The sequence below is a fragment of the Hetaerina americana genome, unplaced genomic scaffold (genome assembly GCF_022747635.1).
Source record: "Hetaerina americana unplaced genomic scaffold, ioHetAmer1.1.p SCAF_17, whole genome shotgun sequence".
NCBI lineage: Eukaryota > Metazoa > Arthropoda > Insecta > Odonata > Calopterygidae > Hetaerina > Hetaerina americana.
In genome coordinates this window covers 11,675,225-11,695,337 of record NW_027286730.1, presented here as the reverse complement: position 1 = coordinate 11,695,337, position 20,113 = coordinate 11,675,225, and the positions used below count along the sequence as shown (strand labels likewise).

Genomic DNA, 20,113 nt, shown 5'->3' with positions numbered 1-20,113 from the left:
TTTATTACAAACAAATCACATTTATCTGCGACTGCATAATAAAAGCTGGCGCCTTCACACCCCCTTCCTCACATCCTCGTAACGGCTCGAGGGATTCGTCGTATTAATAGGGGAATGGTCATCAAGGCCAGTTTTGGTTAAAATAGCTCACTGCACCCTGTAATGCCTTCTAGCGGGAGAATACCCGCATCAAAATAAAAAATACAATTATGGCTACATAATATGTGATTTTAGCATTGGCTAAGGTGAGTTCGTGACTCGTCAAGTCACACACAGAAAAGTAATGATATAATATCAGCATAAAATGAATACAATTAGAACATACTAGATTTTAGTGTACCTATTTACACACACGTTTTAAATTATTATTAAAATTCATCACTGATGGATTTTGGCGCATCCTTGAAAGGTTTAATACCAAAAATTCCCTTGAATGAATTTATTTTTACTAATTGAAGCACATAAAAGTTAATTCCATTAATTTTTGCGAAATTTTCTTTCATTTACCTTGATATTTAAAAAAAATTGAGCAAGATATTACCGGCGGGTATATACGACATGTATACCCACGGTCACTCAAGCGGAAGCAGCCAACGGGAAGTTATTCCCTTTAATCCGGGATGCACTTCAATATTTCATTTTATACAGTGCTTCACGCGGGGCTATTTGCCTTCTAACGGCCACGCCGCACAGCGACCACCGGCGGTGAAACACATCTTCCGCAGGGCTAAGCGTAGAAATACCGTTCCGCCCAAAGCGTCCGGGGCGGCAGCTTCGATTTACTCCGGGAGAGGGAAGAAGGGAAACGAACAAGCAAAGCAAACCAGAGACGCCGTTCCTTCAACCCAACGGACACTCCACCCACCCAACCCAGAGCCTAAGCGTTGGGCCGTGAGGGAAAACGAAATGCTTCGTTGTGTGAGGTGTGGCACGCCAACTAATTACGTCGGGAACGATACGCGCCGCTAATAAAAACCTTTCTTTCCCCCGTCCTCATGCGACCACTTGATCCTCGCCAATGGACGGAGTGGGAGGGGTCGTGGGAGGAGTGGAGGCGGGAGAGGGGAGGGAACGTGGCCCCTCTTACGTCACGGCGGCCAGCAGGAAGCGAATCCGGGAGCGAAGCGAGCCTTCGAGTAGACGGAAAGCCGGAGGGAGAAACGGCACGAATTATGAGAAGTGATTAAAAACACGGAGGCAGGAGGGGAAGAGTGTGGCTGCTGCAGCAGTGAGGCGAAGAGCTTCCGCCGCCGTTCCTCGCGGGATGAAATAAAAATCCCCGGGAGGAAGAGTGGAGATGCCGGGGCGCCGGGAGAGGAGGAATGGGGGGGAGGAGGGGATGGGGAATGGAGCTCGCGCCGAAAACATTTAAAATTCTTCGCGGACGAAGAAAAAAAAGGATTACTCCGCCGAGGACAGTGCTCAGTGAATCTTTGCCACGGACATGTTTCTTTGTTTCGGATCCAAATGATAACGGGAAAAGTACCCCATTGACGTCGAGTTTATGAGACTTTTTTTCGCTCTGGCAGTTGCGAAACGGTAACTGAAGTTAAGCTTGAGTTTCCACGGCGGCGAATGAAAGGCAGGCGTTGCTCCGGCAAAGGTCATTGTCGAAAGTATGCACGAGGTACTTGGATGTAAAAAACTCTCATCTCGGTGCGCGCGAAACCACGCGCAGTCGAGGAAAAAACTGTCTCCAGGGGCACTCGTCTTTGATTGGACGATCGTCACAGCTGCTGATGGTGTGGGTTCCCGTTCACGACAAAATTCACTTAACTCGTTTATTTCTATTACGCACTATGTTATAGTTCTGGGAATCTCTGAGGAAAAAAACGAGAGGATAGTAAAGAATCATGAGCTTAGGTGCAGCAGTTCCAACCCTTCACTTGATGCAAATCACGTTGTAGCGAGGGACGATTATATTAAGTCTGCATACGCACTAACAGCGCGAGTGGCAACGTTATGAAGCCTGCTAGGACACCATATTGAATTTGGGGACATTATTATATGTTTCAAATGAGGCAAAAATGTTAGGCAAACGAGGAAAGGGCAGGAATAGGATAGGAATGTTGGACGGAATGAAGGGGGGAGGGAAGTACACAGAGATGAAGAGGGACTTTTTGTAGAGTAGGATGCTGGGATATGTGTTTTTAGGAGGAACAGAATATTCATTTGGTAGTTTTGTCCATCCAAAACCTAACTTAACCGGTAGATTATCTAATAATAATTAAATGTTCGTAAAAGAAAATATATGCGACGTCTTTGGATCCAAATTGTTGGGCTATACTATATAGACATGATTTCATTGTAATTGCATACGGGAAACTGGTGAATAATTCGATCAATGCTCGAGTATATTTCTCTTATACTGTCTGATACAATGTGGTCTCAGAAATAATATCTTTCCCTTCGATTTCAGAATTAATCTCTAGAATTATACAGTTATTGAGTCTTGAATGAAGAGGCTCTCATCCTATTATTTCCAACTATCTATTTTCTCATTAAAATTTATTAGTAAGTGAATATTTCTGAACATAATCTAATTTACGATTTTCTTGATACATTGAACACACTCGGTAAACATGCTAAACCAAAGTAATTTGGTACATAACTTATTTCCTTACTTTTTCATCGAATTATACCGCAATCTGTTTCTAAGAGTACAAGTTATATTAACATAAATAAAGTATTAATAATTCTAATATTAAAACTCACGGAAGGTCATCTCCATGTCCTGATTTATCTCATTTACTCTATTTTAAAAGTTCATTAGTGTGCACATTTTATGATTTAATTCTAACATTCATTTTAGCACAATTCTTAATCACTGATTTAACATCTTGGCGCATAATCCCACGCCTTCGGCACTAAACAAAAGGAAAATGGTGAAAGAGTATTTAGGTGGTACGCATTGGGTAAAATGTCAAGAAATGTTGGTTCAAAAATAGTGAACGCCAAAATTGGGGTACTATAATGAAGTCCAAAACAATTTTTAATATATAAATGAACTTTTGCAAATTCATTTTTCCGACTCATAATATGAAAACGTTCCGACGTTTCCAAGAAATAAAAATTAAAAAAATCACTAACTCCTCTATTTCCAGGCGCCATGAAAATTCATAAAGACATTAGCATGGCTACATGCAAATTAAGTGTCTTCTTCGGACCAGAGCATCTTTCCTCAGACAAAAAAAAGCAAGCAAACTGTAAGTACAGAAAACGGCGGGAATAAACTAGCAGTTTTATTCTAATTTTATAGCAAAATGATAGCACACAACTCCAAAAGACTGATTACTTCTCAGATGTTAAAGCTCTGCGATTCAATTGTATGCATAGAGAAAAATGACTTGGACTAATAAGGAATGAGACTCAAGGAAATTGAAAAAAGAAGTCAGTTTGCCCACTTGCACAATATTAAATGCACCCTGAATATGAAAAGACGAACCCACTGACTGAAATCGTGTACACAATATACCTACCATTTACTCACGAAATAGGAGCGACAGATGCGACAAACCGTCAGCCCTTTAACCGGTTCACTCTCCTGCGGGAGAAGGAGAGGGAATTTCCACCGGGTATTATTTAGGTTGAAAATTATGGAGAATGAAAAATACCGAAGGAGGAAGAAGGGTAATGCCCGGTTTTTGTGCTTGAATCTTCACATATAAATGATACCGTTAAATCTCCGAGTAATCTCCAAAACTCGTTTGGAACAATTCCGTTGACGGTTTATTGAAAAAATCGTGTGGATGAGTGGGAGACGGAGGAGTGGGTCCGAGGAAAGTGATCCGAGGTGAAAATGAAGGTGAGTATAAACCAATTCCGTGGGGATGTGGCCATAAAATATTTTTTTTGTGTGCCATTAGCACACCTTCGAATTAATCTAAAAGCCTACGGCCACCTCCGCCAGGAAAATCATTTCACCTAATTTAAGTTTTTATTTAAAAACGTGAGTGAACATCCTCACCTTAATTGAATGCTAAGAAAAAAAGCAAACTTTTACGTATTTGATCATATTATTAATTTGAGGTGATCACATTAAAGCAATAATATGTCATAATAGCTTTTGAACTTAAAAAAAAATCTTCAATGGTGGCCAAAAAAATGTCTATCTTTTGATGGGGGATATTCCAAGCTTTTATAGTTGCACTTCGTACAAAAATTAAGTCCTAATGTTATTCGTCATTTAGCTCACTCAAGTCCTTATTTTTCATCGGAAACTAAATGATAACAACTTAAGAATCTAAGCTTGTGTGAAGTAGTTTAAACTCCCGATTTCCTGGTCTATCAGTAAGTCCTATTACGAAAATTAGAATTTATGAATAACCGTTTCCATACACTAAATTTAGTGAACCTGGGATCGGGAAAGTAACTCATTTGAAAGGTAAGCAATAACGGAAAACAGAAACGCCACAAATACGCATATTGCTATCCTTTAAAGAACACCGGCCTTTCCTGAAAATCACCCGAAGATTGACCGGCTGCATGAATGATTCAATTCGATTGATAACATAAAAGTATCTCTTTATATTGACATTCAAAAAGAGTGGTTTTCCTCGTTTTCTTTCACAAGGTAAAGCTCAACCAAACTACTCCTCACGTTACTCATCGTCAATCCAAAATTCATTCACCAAATATAAAGGAATTCAATTCCTCAAATTTTCCTTTATCAATTCAAAAGTATTTCGTTTAATGATGAGCAGTAATTGCAACGTTAAACTTCTCTGCATTTTATCTACCACTGCATCAATGGCAAGATTGAAAATTTCGCTCTTCTGAAAACGTGGAATTAGATCAAAAGAGGGCCAAAGGACCGCCACACCCGACCCAAAAAAAACAACGAAAGAATCGCCGCGGAATATGCAAACTTTTGCTTCGGTTGAAACGAGAGAAGCGAGAAGGTTATATCAAAGGGAGTTAGACGAGACACATTTTTATATGCATTCAGGGGGGAAGAGAGAGAGAGAGAAAGTGAGAAGGAGGCATACGGTGAATAAAACAGAACGGCACGCGGGCAGGGAAATGGAAGAAACAAGAAGACACACGATTTAGAAGAGGCGAATTTCGAATGAACGGATATAAAAAAAGACAGAAAAGCAGATAGGGCGGCATAGCGGCCGCATGCAAGGAAACTTTTCTATGCACGTCGTATCCTGGACTCAGACGCCGCCGAAAACCACAGAGGAAGGCCCTCTAACTCCCTCACTCTCTCACACACTAACACGTAAATATATATATATGTACTTGTATGTGCCGGCGAAAAACTACGAAAACAAAAACAGATCCGCACGCTCGCACACACGTACATAGAGACGTAACCACTTGCATACTCGCACACGGCCGAGTGAGGGTCCCGCGGGCGCGGCGGGGAGGATGCGGGAGTGAGCGCGGCTCTAACGGAGCCGAGGGCGTGACGGGGACGGGAATCGGTGGAAAGGGGTGGGCGCGGCGACCAGACGACCAAAATAGCATCCGCGAGGTCTCTCCACGCCTTACAAATGCATGCAAATCCTGAAAGCCACCCAGTTGTACACGTTGGACAGGGGGTTGCAAATACCAATGGAAATGAATGGGGCAATGGGGTGAGGGTTTTAAGGGATTATATTTAGAGTTGAGAGCTTTTAATTGCTGCATTGCGTATTGTTTGTGGAAAATGGCGCCCAAAAGACCTTTTTCATTCGCAATTATAAGCGAATTCCGGAGTACAAACAAAGATACGAGAATGAAAAAAAAAGTTCCAAGTGCAAACAGTGAGGAGTGTTATAGGTGGAAAACAGTTTATAAACATTCCCATTTACATCACTATTTTTTATCCCATGGCCAATGGAAAATACAAATTAGGCTACAAATGAGTGTGCGAACTTCATACCTCATCCATCCTACTCTAAATAACAGTATTTTCAATTAGGCGTTTCATTTATGCTATGTATATTTCCCAAACATATCAGCGATACTCGTCTTCTTATCAAAAGCATTGAAACGATAAGCTTCCCTACCGCGAACAGTTTTGTCATTCTAAATGAATCCTTCGCGGTCTATTATCGGCTACTGATAGCTTATTCTATCGCCTGACTCTACACCCTCGTATGCGGAAACTTCAGTGGAAGTCCTCTGATAAGTAGTGAGCATTGGAGTATTTTTCGGTCGTAGCTCCACCGTTTAAATATTAGCAACAATAATAAGTAATAAGATCCTGCAACCCCTTGTATAGACATAAACATGAAACAGAAATATAATGTTGAAAATCCTAGATTTAAAGAAAAGTGCAAAGAAAATTTATACACATACATACTACCTTGATCAAAAAGTTCCCGGAATAACCACCGTGTGGCGCTCCCATCGTTCCGATTTGAGTTCTGTTTTTTTTGTTAAATTGGTGCATCTGTTGTTGATATTCCCTTTAAATCTTAGTGTCATAACTTGACATTTGCAAAAGTTACGTAGCCAAGAGTACATCTATCTCTGTGTGTGTTGGCGATTTTTTACAATTTCAGAACTGGATTTAAATTTGCAACAACGAACTTGTATTAAATTTTGCGTAAAAAACGGATTTAGTGGCGCACGGACGTTGGAAATGTTGGAAAAGTGTTTCGGCAACGATTCTCTAAAAAAAACGGTCGTTTACCAGTGGCACGAGCGGTTCAGAAGTGGTCGTGAGTCAATCGAAGACGATGAACGCAGTGGCAGACCATCGACATCGAAAGTCGGTGAAAAAATTGATAAAGTAAAAGAAATGTTGGTCAATAACCGCAAATTAACCATCAGAGAAATAGCGGAGGACTTGAACATTGCCTATGGATCCGCCCAAGACATTGTGGTTAATGATTTGGGTTTCCGTCGTGTAGCAGCAAAGTTGGTGCCAAAAGACCTCAATTTCATGCAAAAAAGAGACCGTGTTGACGTCGCAAAAGACATGATTTGCGAGGCTGAATCCGATCCCACATTCATCAAAAGGATCATTACTGGAGACGAGACGTGGGTTTATGAGTACGACACGCAATCCAGACATCAGGCAAGTGAATGGCGTTCACCAAATGAGCCGAGACCAAAAAAACCACGTCGTTTTCAGTCAAAAAAGAAGGCAATGCTGACGGTTTTCATGGATTACAACGGTGTAGTGTATCATGAATTTTTGCCAGAAGGCCAGACAGTAAACAAAGAGTATTATTTGGGCGTTATGAGACGTTTGCGTGAAGCAATTCGCCGAAAGAGACCAGAAATGTGGGCAGAAAACTCGTGGATTTTGCACCATGATAACGCACCGTCGCACAGTGCTATCATTATTCGTAATTTTTTGACGAAAAATGCAACAAATACCATCCAACAGCCACCGAATTCACCTGATTTGGCTCCCTGTGACTTCTTTCTGTTCAATCGAGTTAAAAAACCATTACGGGGAACGCGTTTTAGCAGCCGAGAGGAAGTAATGGAAAAATCGCAGGAAGCACTGATGGACATACCGAAAACCGAATATAAAAAATGTTTCGAGGATTGGATCAAGCGCTGGCATAAGTGTGTTGCAGTCGATGGGGATTACTTTGAAGGGGACAATATAGATTTAGATGAATAAACTTGTATTTTTAATTTTCTGAATAAATTCCGGGAAATTTTTGATCAAGGTAGTACATACTGTTATATGCATGCATACCTATTTTTCCAAGAAAAACGAAAAGAATACATCACTGCGAAGGAGAATGCATAAAATTTGATCTGAGGCAGTGGATCATTCCCAAATAATTGGAAATACTTGTAAAATGATAAACACATATGGAAATTTTGAAATAGTGAGACAATACCGAAATATTAAAATTAATAAAAGAGTGATTTATGAGAATTCTTTTGTCTCAGATGGGAATTTGAGTGACTGTTTTCCCATATTGTTTTCATTCTTAGCTCCCTGAAAATAATGACATTTAACGAATGAGGCACAAATCAAACAACGATTGAAGCCTAAGACACAAACTCAGGGCAGGAACTTAATGATATTATGAGAGGTGGCGTTACTAAAGCATAAAATATCTAATACTTGTTGGTTCTTTGATAGTGATATCGAAACACCTTTTAACGGCCGTCTCAAATGAAAATTCAATCCACTAATTATTATATACCAATGAACTATTCGAACTTGGAGAGGAGAATCAGAAATTATGTTGTCGGAGAAACGTATTCATTTACCAATTTACCTCCTTTTCTGAAACCCATTCCCGTTAATCAGCATTGCGCGCTTTTATCCAATTATCAACCCCATTGCTTATTTCAATGCGGATATCCATGGTGCACAGCGGAGGGGAGACAGACTGAAAAAGCGCAATTTCGTGACCGTGCGACTGTGGTTGTTAAACGAAGAGAAAAAAAGATAGGGCAGGGAAAGGATAGAATAAGAGATATGGACACGCGTGCGTTCGTGTCCAAGTCAGATAGCACGGTTGTAGTATCCGCGTGCTCGAGGTGCGAGTGCGTCTGTTCGATGGGCCCCATGAGCTTATGACCCGGGTTCCATGCCCGGTCATTCACCGCCGTCGCCAGGAATTCCGCCCCCTTCTCCTTCCCCTCACACCATCCTCTCCTTCCCAACCGAGCGCTTCCCTCGCCCACCCCCCCCACCCTCCGACGAACCGCCGGGGGAAGGTGGAGGGGTTGGACTTGCTCCTCTTTTTTTGTGAGTCCCTTCCCCGCCGCCCTTTCCACTCCCCCCCCCCCCACGAAACCCCTTATCTGCATTTTTTTGGACGGAAAGGAGTGAGTGGACTGAGAGAGACAAAGAGGGAGGAGAAGGGAAAGAGAGAGAGAGAGAAAGGACGAGAAGATAAGGGCAAGGAAGGAGGATGGGAAGAGGCGGCGAAGGGAGAGTGAGTGTGTGGATGGAGGAATGGTGATAGGCGGCGAAGTAATGGCGAGATTAGCATCTGGACGTGGGCGAGTACTGCGTGTGCGCAAATTGGCCCGGGGGCAGAGGTGGTCGGTCGCATACGCCCCCGGTCCGGGGAGATTCGAAGTAGGAGAGGTCTAAGACCCCGCATGGGGTCCAACATTATGGCAAAATTAAAAACAAAATCCTCGCACATTTTTTCCATCCCACGCCCCCCGATTCAAGGTAGAAATGACACGCAAATGTTTCCCTTCCTTAATATTTTAAAAGTTTCCATTTTTTGGGCTCTCCAGAAACTCCAAAACTGCATCAATAGCCACTTTAGATTAGTGTCGTGGAGAATAAAGATAATTTTTACCTAATCTTCAATGCCTCGGGAGGACTGCAAAAAACGTTTCCCAAAATCTGTCGTATACTTGCATTTTTAGCGAGTAATTAAATTGCTAAGATCTTTTATCTCCAACTGAATATTACAAAGACACAATGTTAATCGCGTGCGATTAATTTTACCTTCGCAACGCTTTCATCTCTAATATAAATATTTCACAGCTCAACCTGTTTCGTTATAAAAAAATGACCGAAAATGAAACCTTGAAATCTGACTAAAGAAAATAACATACGAGTCACACATTTTTTTAAGTACTTTTCGATCCATTGATAATTTATTTAGTCGTTACTGAGATGCATTATATTTGCAGATACCATATGAACAATTCCCTCCCACTAATTTGCATTAGAGTGAATACAAATTGGAGATCAGACATTTCCGAAAAAAAAAATTTTCTAACGCTTGCGCCAACATGTTGGAATACAGGAGGGGTGTCGAAAATAAATGTTTCGCTACCATTGCATACCTTTTCCCCCATTCATTGTACGAGTTTGTCATTTTTTTGCACACCATCTTTGTAGGTTTGCATGGTTGGATAAACAGCATAAATCATAGTGCATCTGAAATTTACGAGGCACCAAAATTCTAAGAGAGGGAGCAGGCTCCTTCTTGCTCCACCGAGCATGCGCCGCCCATGATCATTAATTTGCCTCAATATATTCTGAAGTTGTCACCCTTTCACTATAAGGCTTACTATTCATTGGAGTCAAAGCTTCTGTAACTAGATAATCTAGGCTTTCTTCATCTAAAACATCTGCATAATTCCCCACAAGCCGTCGTAAGGGCTGGTGGCCGAAGGTATTAGGGCATGCAATATTATTTGTTTGTCCATTCGTTTGGGATAGGCTTTCCGCATCTTGAATGTTTTGGCGCGTTGCATTTGTCTTAAAGGATTGTCTCCTACTGTTATTGCCATGTATTGTGAACGGAGAAAAATATTACTTATGATTACTGGTCTTTTCGGCAAATGGCAATTTCCTGCATGACTTCTCGCCATGGTCCGAAATACGCAATGCGGCGTGTAAACATTTTCTGCCACCGTTTATCTATAATTACTTGTATTTACCTAAACGTTTACGTCGAGCAAGCTACGTTTATCCTTTCAGCATCTCACAAGCAATGCTTTCCAATGATAACGTTACGCTTTCTGTTCTTTCATAACTATTCTACGCGAAACCGGCAGCCATTCATTATACATTCCTTTCATTTCCAATACATGTTCTTCTGCGCAGGGTTCCATTCACAAGGCAACCAAGGATAGGTCAAATCAATGTGCAGTAACACCTCTCTTATCAACTTTTTATTTCAATATTTGTCCTGTATATTTCGATGAACCCATGTTTCCTGAAAGCAGCACCCTAACGCGATTTTCTCCGGGATGACAGGGCGAGAAGGTTCTCAGGGGACGATATGTTAGGGAACGACTACAGTCAAATTTCATCCCCCCCTCATCGCATCGCTCGGAAAAGGAATTTTCCTATCTTTTACACCGGGTGACCATTAACATTTAATTAACCTTACCTACGCATGACCATCAATATTTAAAGTACCACTTACCTACGCATTCAAGTATCCAGTGAACACCGCTTAATAAATTATTGAAGAAGAAAAGCGTGATCATGATAGGATGTCTTATTACACATCTGTCCGCCAACAGCGCGAACTGCACAAGTAAAGGTAGCGGAGGGAGAATCAGAACGGGTATTGATAGGCAAAGGAATAAACGAGGCGTTTCCATTATCTCCCGCAATTTTAAATTCAACCGATGAGGAAATATTTGAGGACATTTGTCATGGTCCGGGTGTGGAATCGAATACACGTAAATTGGAAAGCTTTTTGAGTAAGATTCCCAAACGATCAAGCTTTAGTTTCTTAGTCAACAAGAGATGGACCTTAAGCCATTTGTGAGATCATCACAGAATTAGTGAGAAGGTATAGGACGAACGTAAATGATTACGAAACTAAGTAAATGGTATTTTTAAGGAATAAGAAGACTAAGTTGAAGATCAAATTAGGAAAGCGGAAATGAGACGCATAACATCATTTAATTGAGCAAATTTTATGCAAAATTAATAAATGTAGTGAGGACATTAATAAAAACTACGTCCGTAACTAAGGCATTAACGAATAGTTTGTTCACCTTGACTTTTCATTAAAGGCAATATTAGGAAAATCTAATATCCGCACTAGGTGATTATGTGTTTTGCAAACTTCCGCCTCGCATACTGTCTTTGAGGATCCACGATGAACGCAAAGTGAAACCTTTTTAGAGTCGATATGGATAAGTAAAACATGTTGAAGGGAGAGAAAGACAAACAATGCCTCGTACTTAAAAGTATGACGAGGTGAAATGGTGCTATTAGAAGGGAAGTTACTCGAAGAAATTTGAAGACGGCAAAAAAAGTGGATGGAGGAGATGTAAATGTGGAGCGAAATGTAGAAGGCCTTGATAATATGAAATGAAGAATTCTAGGCATGAGTAAACGCAAGCAGAAAAAATATTGTGGAGCAGAAATGCGAGGCAAGATGTATAAATATGTGCTTATTTTACCTTGATTCGGAATAAGTTCTTTGGGAGACGCTAAATTGAGATATAAATACTGACGCAGTGAAAATTATTCCTTCAGGGCGATACCTTTTGGGCATCCCAAACTCGACATCTCGGAAGCGAACGTCGCTTGGGTCTGCGTGACTCGTCCAAAACTTTTACGAAGTCCTCTTTTTACTCATGACCCATTAAATCAAAATGATTACATTTGATCTTTAAAGGAAAAGATAAGATGACCTTACGAATGTGAAGAATAAGGAAGTAAGGGCAAGGCTATTATGCGAAATGGAGGAATGAATGAAACACAATAGAATTGCTCTGAGGCCTTCTCGGATAATGAACGATTTCAACGTTTCCGCACAAATGGAGAGAGTAAAATAAGAAGACAAATGCAGACATGAAATCGGCTAGAGGATGGATTTCTATTGCAAATTTTTATTGGCAACAAATGTAATCTCCCCATTCCCACTCCGACCTCAACGGAGGCAAGAAGTACGTCGTATTTTTTTGGTCTTCTCTTCCGGGCTAGACATTATCAAAAACGATTTCCAGACAGAAATAAAGAAAAAGGAATATATTTGAATCCCAATAATATCTTAAAGAGAGAACGCCGACCTATTTAGAAGCTTTTCCCCACTATTTTTTTCGAAATCGAAAACATCTGAGAAATAGGAAATAATGATCAAACGTAATGGGAAATAACTCTAGGATTGGATATTAGATTTTTTTCAAACATCTTTCGATTGTTGGCATAAATAATGTTGGAAGAGGTTTTGAATGTTGATTTTTAAATTCATCGATGATGGTCGCAAAATATTATTATGTGCTAAGCTACTAAAACGCAATTTAGTTTCGCACGCTGTTTACTGAATTAATTTAATGCCTACAGGTATATTGAACTAACCATATGACAGACTACCGAGGCTGAGTCAATTTTAAAATTTAAAGATTAATTATTTTTAACTTCATTATTTCTTGTATATTAAAAAAAGGTTTTCATTCATACAATTTTCATGCGTAGTTCCCAAACAAAAGGAAAATTGCACGCGGATCTGCCAAGAGATTCTCAACCCTGTGAATGAGTGAGGATCCATATTTTTTAGATAATACCCCACCAGACTTCTTCCTCTTGCCCTGCCTCAAATCCGCCCTAAAAGGACATCGCCACGGCTCGGTGGAAGTGTCACCACAGGCCGTGACGAGGGAGCTTAACAGCATTCTGGGCACTGCCTTCCAGAAGGCGTGGAAAACCCGCTGGCAGCATAAGGGTACTACTTCGAAGACTTTTGGGGGGAACTTCCTCAATGCTGGTAACATATGTTTTTTAATCGACTCAGTCCTAAAACTTTTGGGACAGACGTTGTATTTCATTAAAATAAAATATATGTATTATTAGGAATAATATGTAGCCATCAGATGACGACCAAAAGTTCGGGTAGTGACCTAGGACGAGCTGTGTAAATTCCTAGGTGCCATAACTTTCTAAGAAACCGAGGGAGGAACTTTTCTCTTTCAAGGGGGCGTCCCATCACCAGTCAAACCAACATTATGGTGGAAAACTGGCATTATCTACCTCTCCAAGGAAAAAAATCATCCATCCATGCCACTGATTACGAGGACGTGCTTAGAATCGCGAATGGAACACGCTCCTATTCTTCAAGGTAACTGCGAGGTGGTTGATACAGAAAGCCTCTGGTATAGAATCACCTCCTGCTACACACCCAGCGAAGACTTTCAAAACACCATGTCTATGTAGATGATGCCCCGCGAAAAATAGAAATCGATTGTCCCGGGGGAAGTTCGTGCGATAGAGCCACTAACCTTGAATTTTGGCAGCCGCGTCAGCCAGCAGGCCCTGGAGCGACCGGGAGTGGTGATGCAGGACGGAGTCGAAATCGCGGGCTACTAGGGAGAGCAAGCCGCGCTCCATCTTCGGGGTGCAGCAACTGCGCCCATCTGCAAGACCAGGGTGCGGCACGGCCTCGCATACTGTCAAGCCGGAACCTGTGGAAGAAAGAAAAAGGGAATCATTAGCGTATTTACACTAAGGTTGTGCCGCGCGCGACAGTTCCAAAGGCATTTGGCCCAATATCGTACATGAAACAGGAAATGCAGGCTAAAACTCAGAAATTCAAATGTTCGCATGACTATGAGTAAATCGAACACAAGCACCGGAATACAATAACTTAAAAAACGAAATTTAATTATCTAGTCAACCATAGCGATTGATTCATGATGGGCATGTGTGCACGGTTTCGTAAGACTGTTTGCGTACATGAGCAAATAATATTTAAGAACATTTATTCACCAATATTTGTGCACGAATGTGCACGATGGTGTCCTACCATCCCCGGCCACATACCTTTGCGGCGGCTTGCGAGGTATTGCACGAATACAAATGGAGCAAAATTTTACCCAAGAGGCGAGGTCAAAAAATCTCCTTCGATGCCAGAATAATACAAAATATTTCATTTGGAACACGGAAAATTCAACGCATGGTTTGCACCCGGGGGGATATATCATTTTGCGTCAATAAACCATTTTGCGCCAACAGTAATTAAGTTTAATAGTAACAATCTGTCACATAATGAAGAATGCCAACCAAATCTGTTACTCATATGCCCGTTGTTCAGTTTTCCAATAAAAAATCATAAAATATGATATGGTTCTTCATACGAAACTTCTTAGCCAGTCCTTTTCAAAATGGAAAGATGAAGGACGATATAACTTCGGAGATGTTTACGAAATACTACCGGGATCTCCTATTAATGTACGAGGTTGGAACTGACATTACCTCTTCCTGCACTTTCACGTCAATTCTAATTACATATCCATATAACATTTTATTTACACCAATTACCGAGTCATGAAAAACTACAGATTTAATATTATGAATAAATAATGTTTACACTTAAACTCAACTGCTTGACACTTTGGAGGAACAGTAAAGGAGAGGTCAGCGCACAATCTGGAAAAGAGAAGAACACAAGTCTATCGAATTTCTTAACTCACCCCTTTAAATAGCTATCGCCAGGATGCCTGAACTTGCTTTTACTATAAACTTATAGAGCGCTTTCATTTCATGTGCAAGTGAATATTATCTGGGGAAAACTGACGAAGACGTACTGTTAATCGAAATGAAAAACTGTATCCATTTTTGCACCGCAGGGACGGATATTTTAGCGGCATTTCCATCACTTCCGACAGAGTAACCAGACCGTCATCGGGCAGGAGGACCTTTCTTAATTTGCTACTCAATTTCACTTCGTAGAGTATGCCAAAACACTGAAAAATTATTACAAGTGTGGAAGCGAGTTAGGGGTGCACGTGTCATTTATGCCAAGGGACTCCATCCCTCCCTCTCGACTGGCAGATGTGTCAATCGACGAGGACGTGGGGGAAACAAAAGAGGGCGCGTGGTGCGAAATGGACTCCGAATCAGGCGGACGAGGCGCGCGGGTGGTCTGTCTCCGTGGGAGGAAGACATCGAGACCACGGCGACTGCAGAAAAGGAAGAGGTCCTTACGTGACGACTAAACAGAGGAGGCTTCCACGGGTGTGTGTGGACTCCTTTCAGGGCACCATTATTCTTTGACAAGAATGAATACTAAAGCGAGAAGAGACGTGCAAAATACAAATGATGCCGGATAACCAAAGCCCGATACTGGAGAGCTCCGGGTCGAAGGGAAAAATATAACGGAAAAAGGGAAAGGATTTTCTAGTATTCGAGATGAACGTCGAAATTTCACGCGTGAACGTAACAGCATTGTCAAATTATGTACCAGCCAATACAAACTATAAAGGTGACTGTTGGCGTGTATCGGGAAAAGTGATTGACAACCTTTTCGGGATTCAGGCAAGTTAACTGAATTTTGCGCACAACAATCACTTGTGACTTGGAAAGTTACTCGTTAAATATTTTATTTTCTCACTATTACTCAATGAGGTTTAAGGATATTTTGTGTTATGTTAATTTGAGTTAAGAGTTTATGAGTTCCGAAGTTCGTAGTCCCAGGTTTCATCAAAATCCTACCCTAATCCGGTACTACTGACAAATAATAAGCTCTTGGATCTATATATTTGAGCCTTCATTCCCCATTTTTCTTGGCAAATTTCCGAAGTCTCATGATTATATTTTATCCTTCCGCAAGCTTGTTTTCAAAATGAATTATCCCGTTTCTAGCTTTTAAGATTGCTGAGCAAATCGTGGCTATTCTCTTATTAATTCTTCAACTTCTCTTTGATATTCTACATGAGGGCGCAATAAAATTTTCCCAAAGGGGCGTGCTCACTGAAATCGATAAAAACACCCAATTACCCACCAGTTTACCTCTCATGGACACGGAATGATTATACTTCCACCTTATTGCTTCTAAGGACAAGAATAACTTGACCGAATCGGTATTCATTCCCATCGCATTGTATACCGCGGGGCATCAAGGGAGTCATGACAACGCCACGCGGCGAACGAGCAGTAGGGATAGCACAGCATAAAGTTCACACTTCGCGTCGTAACGAGGCGAGGAATAATAAATATGGGGACTGCGTCAGATCCAAAAGAAACGTAGGCTTTTCAAAAGGGAGGGCGGCGTAGGGAAGGGATGAGTGAGAGGAAGGCGACGTTTAAGGAATGCCTTTGGCGGTTTGCTCTTTGGATGAGCGCCAGGAGTTTTAGTTATTGGCGCACACAGGCGGGAATGCAGACAAAAGATCAAACAGCTTTTTCCCTGCGGAATTGATGAGATGCTGATCCCTTCTTGCCAAGTTTAACATACACGGTTCCTGCACTTAACTCGATAGAAGCGTTACAATTGGAGGCAAGAGAGAACAAAACCCCGAGGGTGGTGTCCACGTACTTCGCGAATTCCTTTCTGATATCCTTTGTCTTTTTTTCGAAATCCCTTGTTATGAGAGAAATTTCTACTTGATCTCTCGAAATTAACTTTAGAGAGAATAAGCCAGACGAGCTTAATTAATGAAACGACATTGCATGCTCATGAACATAAGTATTCAAAAACTGACTTTTCGCAAAAAATATCAGATCTGACTTACGCATGATGGGACATGAAGTGAGACATTAATGAAACGTCACGCGTCAAGTCACCGCTGGTTGAAGCCATCGACCTTATTTCGCTTTGTTTGCACTCCCTTGTGCGGATAACCCTCAAAACCCCACTGGAACGCATCGTTTCCACACATCAATTCAGGAGCTGGCTCTTAACTGGTTCCTTCGCCACCATTTCCCAAAATGAAATCGTTTCTTTGACAGGTGGGCACAAAAGTTTCATTCAACTCCACCAGTGAGACTTATTTTGCACAGATATAACTCTTTCCTCATTGAAGCCAGTTATTTCTCTCGAAGATCTAGCTAATGAACATATTTTTTAAACAAAAAATCACTCATAAAAATTCCCTCTCTATTTCAATCAGTATTTCTCCTCTCGTCCGGATTCAATGACAACAGATTCGAACTATTAAAATCCCATTGGCTGATGTCCCAAACCACACTACCGACGAGAGACTTGATCGTCACCTGGTATGACAGCCTCACGCATGGTTAAGCAATTCTCCCTTTCCTACTTGTCATCTGATCGACAGACGATGTGAATTATCTCTTCAAAAGGTTAGAATAAAACCGGAAGCGAGAGACTATAAATTGCCGATACACAGACTGAGAGGAAGGAGGAAAATTCATTTTCATTAATTCACACCCTTTGAAACACAAAAACTACATTCGACCAAATTAAAAAAAATAGGAATGGCGATATTTTCAAAACCATTATTTACTCCAAAGAAATCTAGCAAAAACTAAAGCCAGAGAAAACAAAAATTCCGATAATAGAGGAACTATTTAAATTTTTTTCGCGGTCCTTGTACAGCGCAAATGATCAGCAGTCGGTCGTAGTTTAAAAGGTTGAAGAACGTAAATGGCCGAAGAAATTAAAGAAGAAACCCGCAGGAGGCATTAGGCAGCTATCATAAAATAGGCCAAGGTTCTACACAACGTGGGGTAACACCATTAAAACGATGGAGGAGCAAGCTCTCGTTCTTCATGGTGCACTCGGAGAACGGGTGTATAAAGCGTGCACGGACCGTCGATAAACATGGTAAGACCATGCGTCTGTTCTCGCCACGTAATCCGATTCCGAGCTCTGCTTGAGATAGGAGATCACTGCCTTCTTTTTTTGCGTCGACGAATCGGAATGAGAAATCGAGGGCGGCGGGGATTGGCGCTTCAACTCCCCCTCGGGTGGATCCAGTCAGCGCGGATTGCGCCTTTGAGAGCGGCGATCATACACACTATCTGGAAAATACAATTTAATGTGCTCGCGTCCTCAAAACCAGAGGGAACACGGATTCACCGCCGTCGATTCCTTTTTCAAATTCCTCGTGTGGACGGAATGCTGCCAAGGATTTTCGAGATTGTGTTGATTCTCAATTTCTGAATCGAAAATTGCACGCGATTCAACCCTGTACACCAGTCACACCAGCGAATCTATTACGGTTGTTTTGAACCTAGGTATAAGTCAAAGAGTGAAAGAGCGGTTTTATTTTCGAATTTTGCAGCTCACGAGCATACAGCTCGAGGGGAATAATGCCTTTGTGATAGAAAAGCGACCACAATGGACGCCAGTTCTCTCGACACCTGTCCATCGAAAAAGCCCCTAAGCAGACTATCTGGAAATAGCTCCTGGACAGAACAAAACGTGATGGGATCTTAGCTAAAAGAAAAACCACATAAAACAGTTTATATACTGGAGATGAGAAAATGTATTCCGTACAAGTGAACTTTCACATTTTAACTTAATCAACATATCCGTGTACATTAATTTTTGTAAGGGCATTCAATCAGCCTTTATATAATAATTTCTCTTTTTCTGTGCTGAATTGTTGGAGGGGCTTGGAAATAAACTAATATAGAGTTTAAAAAATCAGAGCTCAAAACCAACTCAAGGCTAAATTTATAAACAATTTCAACGCTGAAAAATATGCAAGATTTTACTCGTACTGCAATGGATTTTTCCTAGAAAGTACGGATAAATAAAAGGGAACTAATAACGCACTCGCCTACGGTAAATTAATCTATTATTTCCAGACGAATGGCGCTAAAACAGAATATTAATGATATTTCCACCGTTAATTGACGGAAGAATTAACAACTATATGGGTGTAATCAATTTAAACCCGCGATATCTGCGTTGGCAGGCGAGGACGTTACCCCGCCGCCACCAGGACCGGATGGGATGGAAAAAAAGACTTCTAAATGAAGTATTTTAAGTGTACATTTTTAATTTATACTCCCATAATTTCTATAAAACTAAGTCAGATTTTAATACAAAGAATAAATATTTAGAGAAATGACAGAGTTTTAGTACCTAACGAAAATAACCAATAGAATTCATATTTACGTATCAATCGACGATTGGAAGTATGTTTCATCTGGCTTACGGTCAATGTTTAAGAAAATACGAGATTCACTGAGTTAAGCCTTTTATTTCTATTCTATTCCGAGAACTTTTCAAGTTAGCCTCGGAAGGTAATTTTGTTACTCTCATACTGCGTTTTTATCTGGCTCCATGGTTATTTAGACCAGAGACACCCACTTCAATATTTCGGGTGTCCAACATATGAAATATAGCATATTAATTGCAACTAAAATAGGTACACAACTATTTAATAAGGACTACCAGTCTAGGTCGAAACTTAAATCTGAAAGGGATATGCCGTGCGGAATTCAACAAAGTGGCATCCGAAATATATATGAATTTCGTGTAAAGCAACGTTCAAAGGCGAATAAATTTCTTCCATCACAATATTAAGCCCTAAGGTTTATAAAAAACCATTGACGTTTTGAAGTTTTTCCACATATTTCATCTTTATAGGTTCACATCAAAGAGCACGATGAAATGAAGCCACACGAAACAATTCTCGGGAATTCGATGAACAATTGGAGTGATTCCGCTTCATTAACAAACAAGAATGCCCGAAAATAACATACATTTTAGCAAAGGGCATCAAATAAGACCTACCACCCAGTAATAACCACCAAGTCAAATTCTGCTGAAGTAACACAGTGACTATAGAAAATTTTATCGTTCCCTGCGAATTTCTGTCACCGATAGGGTTAGGTCGAAACAAGAAATTTGTTATTTTATTCAGAATGTTTAAACATTAATACCGATTGTAACATATTTTTATGAGTCCTTTCGCTACACTCTATTAACAGATGCTTTTGTTATTTCATCACATTGCGTACGCTAGTACTGTTCTCATACCTCGATTAAACGAATTGATATTCCGATAAATT

General features: G+C 40.8%; 1 protein-coding gene across 1 annotated transcript in view; it reads right to left on the bottom strand.

The window, feature by feature from the left end:
- Positions 1-20,113, bottom strand: part of LOC139687168 (glypican-5-like) — a gene marked incomplete at its 3' end in the record, with an annotated part of 712,102 nt that overhangs the window by 176,796 nt on the left and 515,193 nt on the right. The window contains exon 2 of the mRNA XM_071584300.1: positions 13,627-13,809. Coding sequence (XP_071440401.1) covers positions 13,627-13,809 — 183 coding nt within the window. The remainder of the gene's footprint in view (positions 1-13,626; positions 13,810-20,113) is intronic.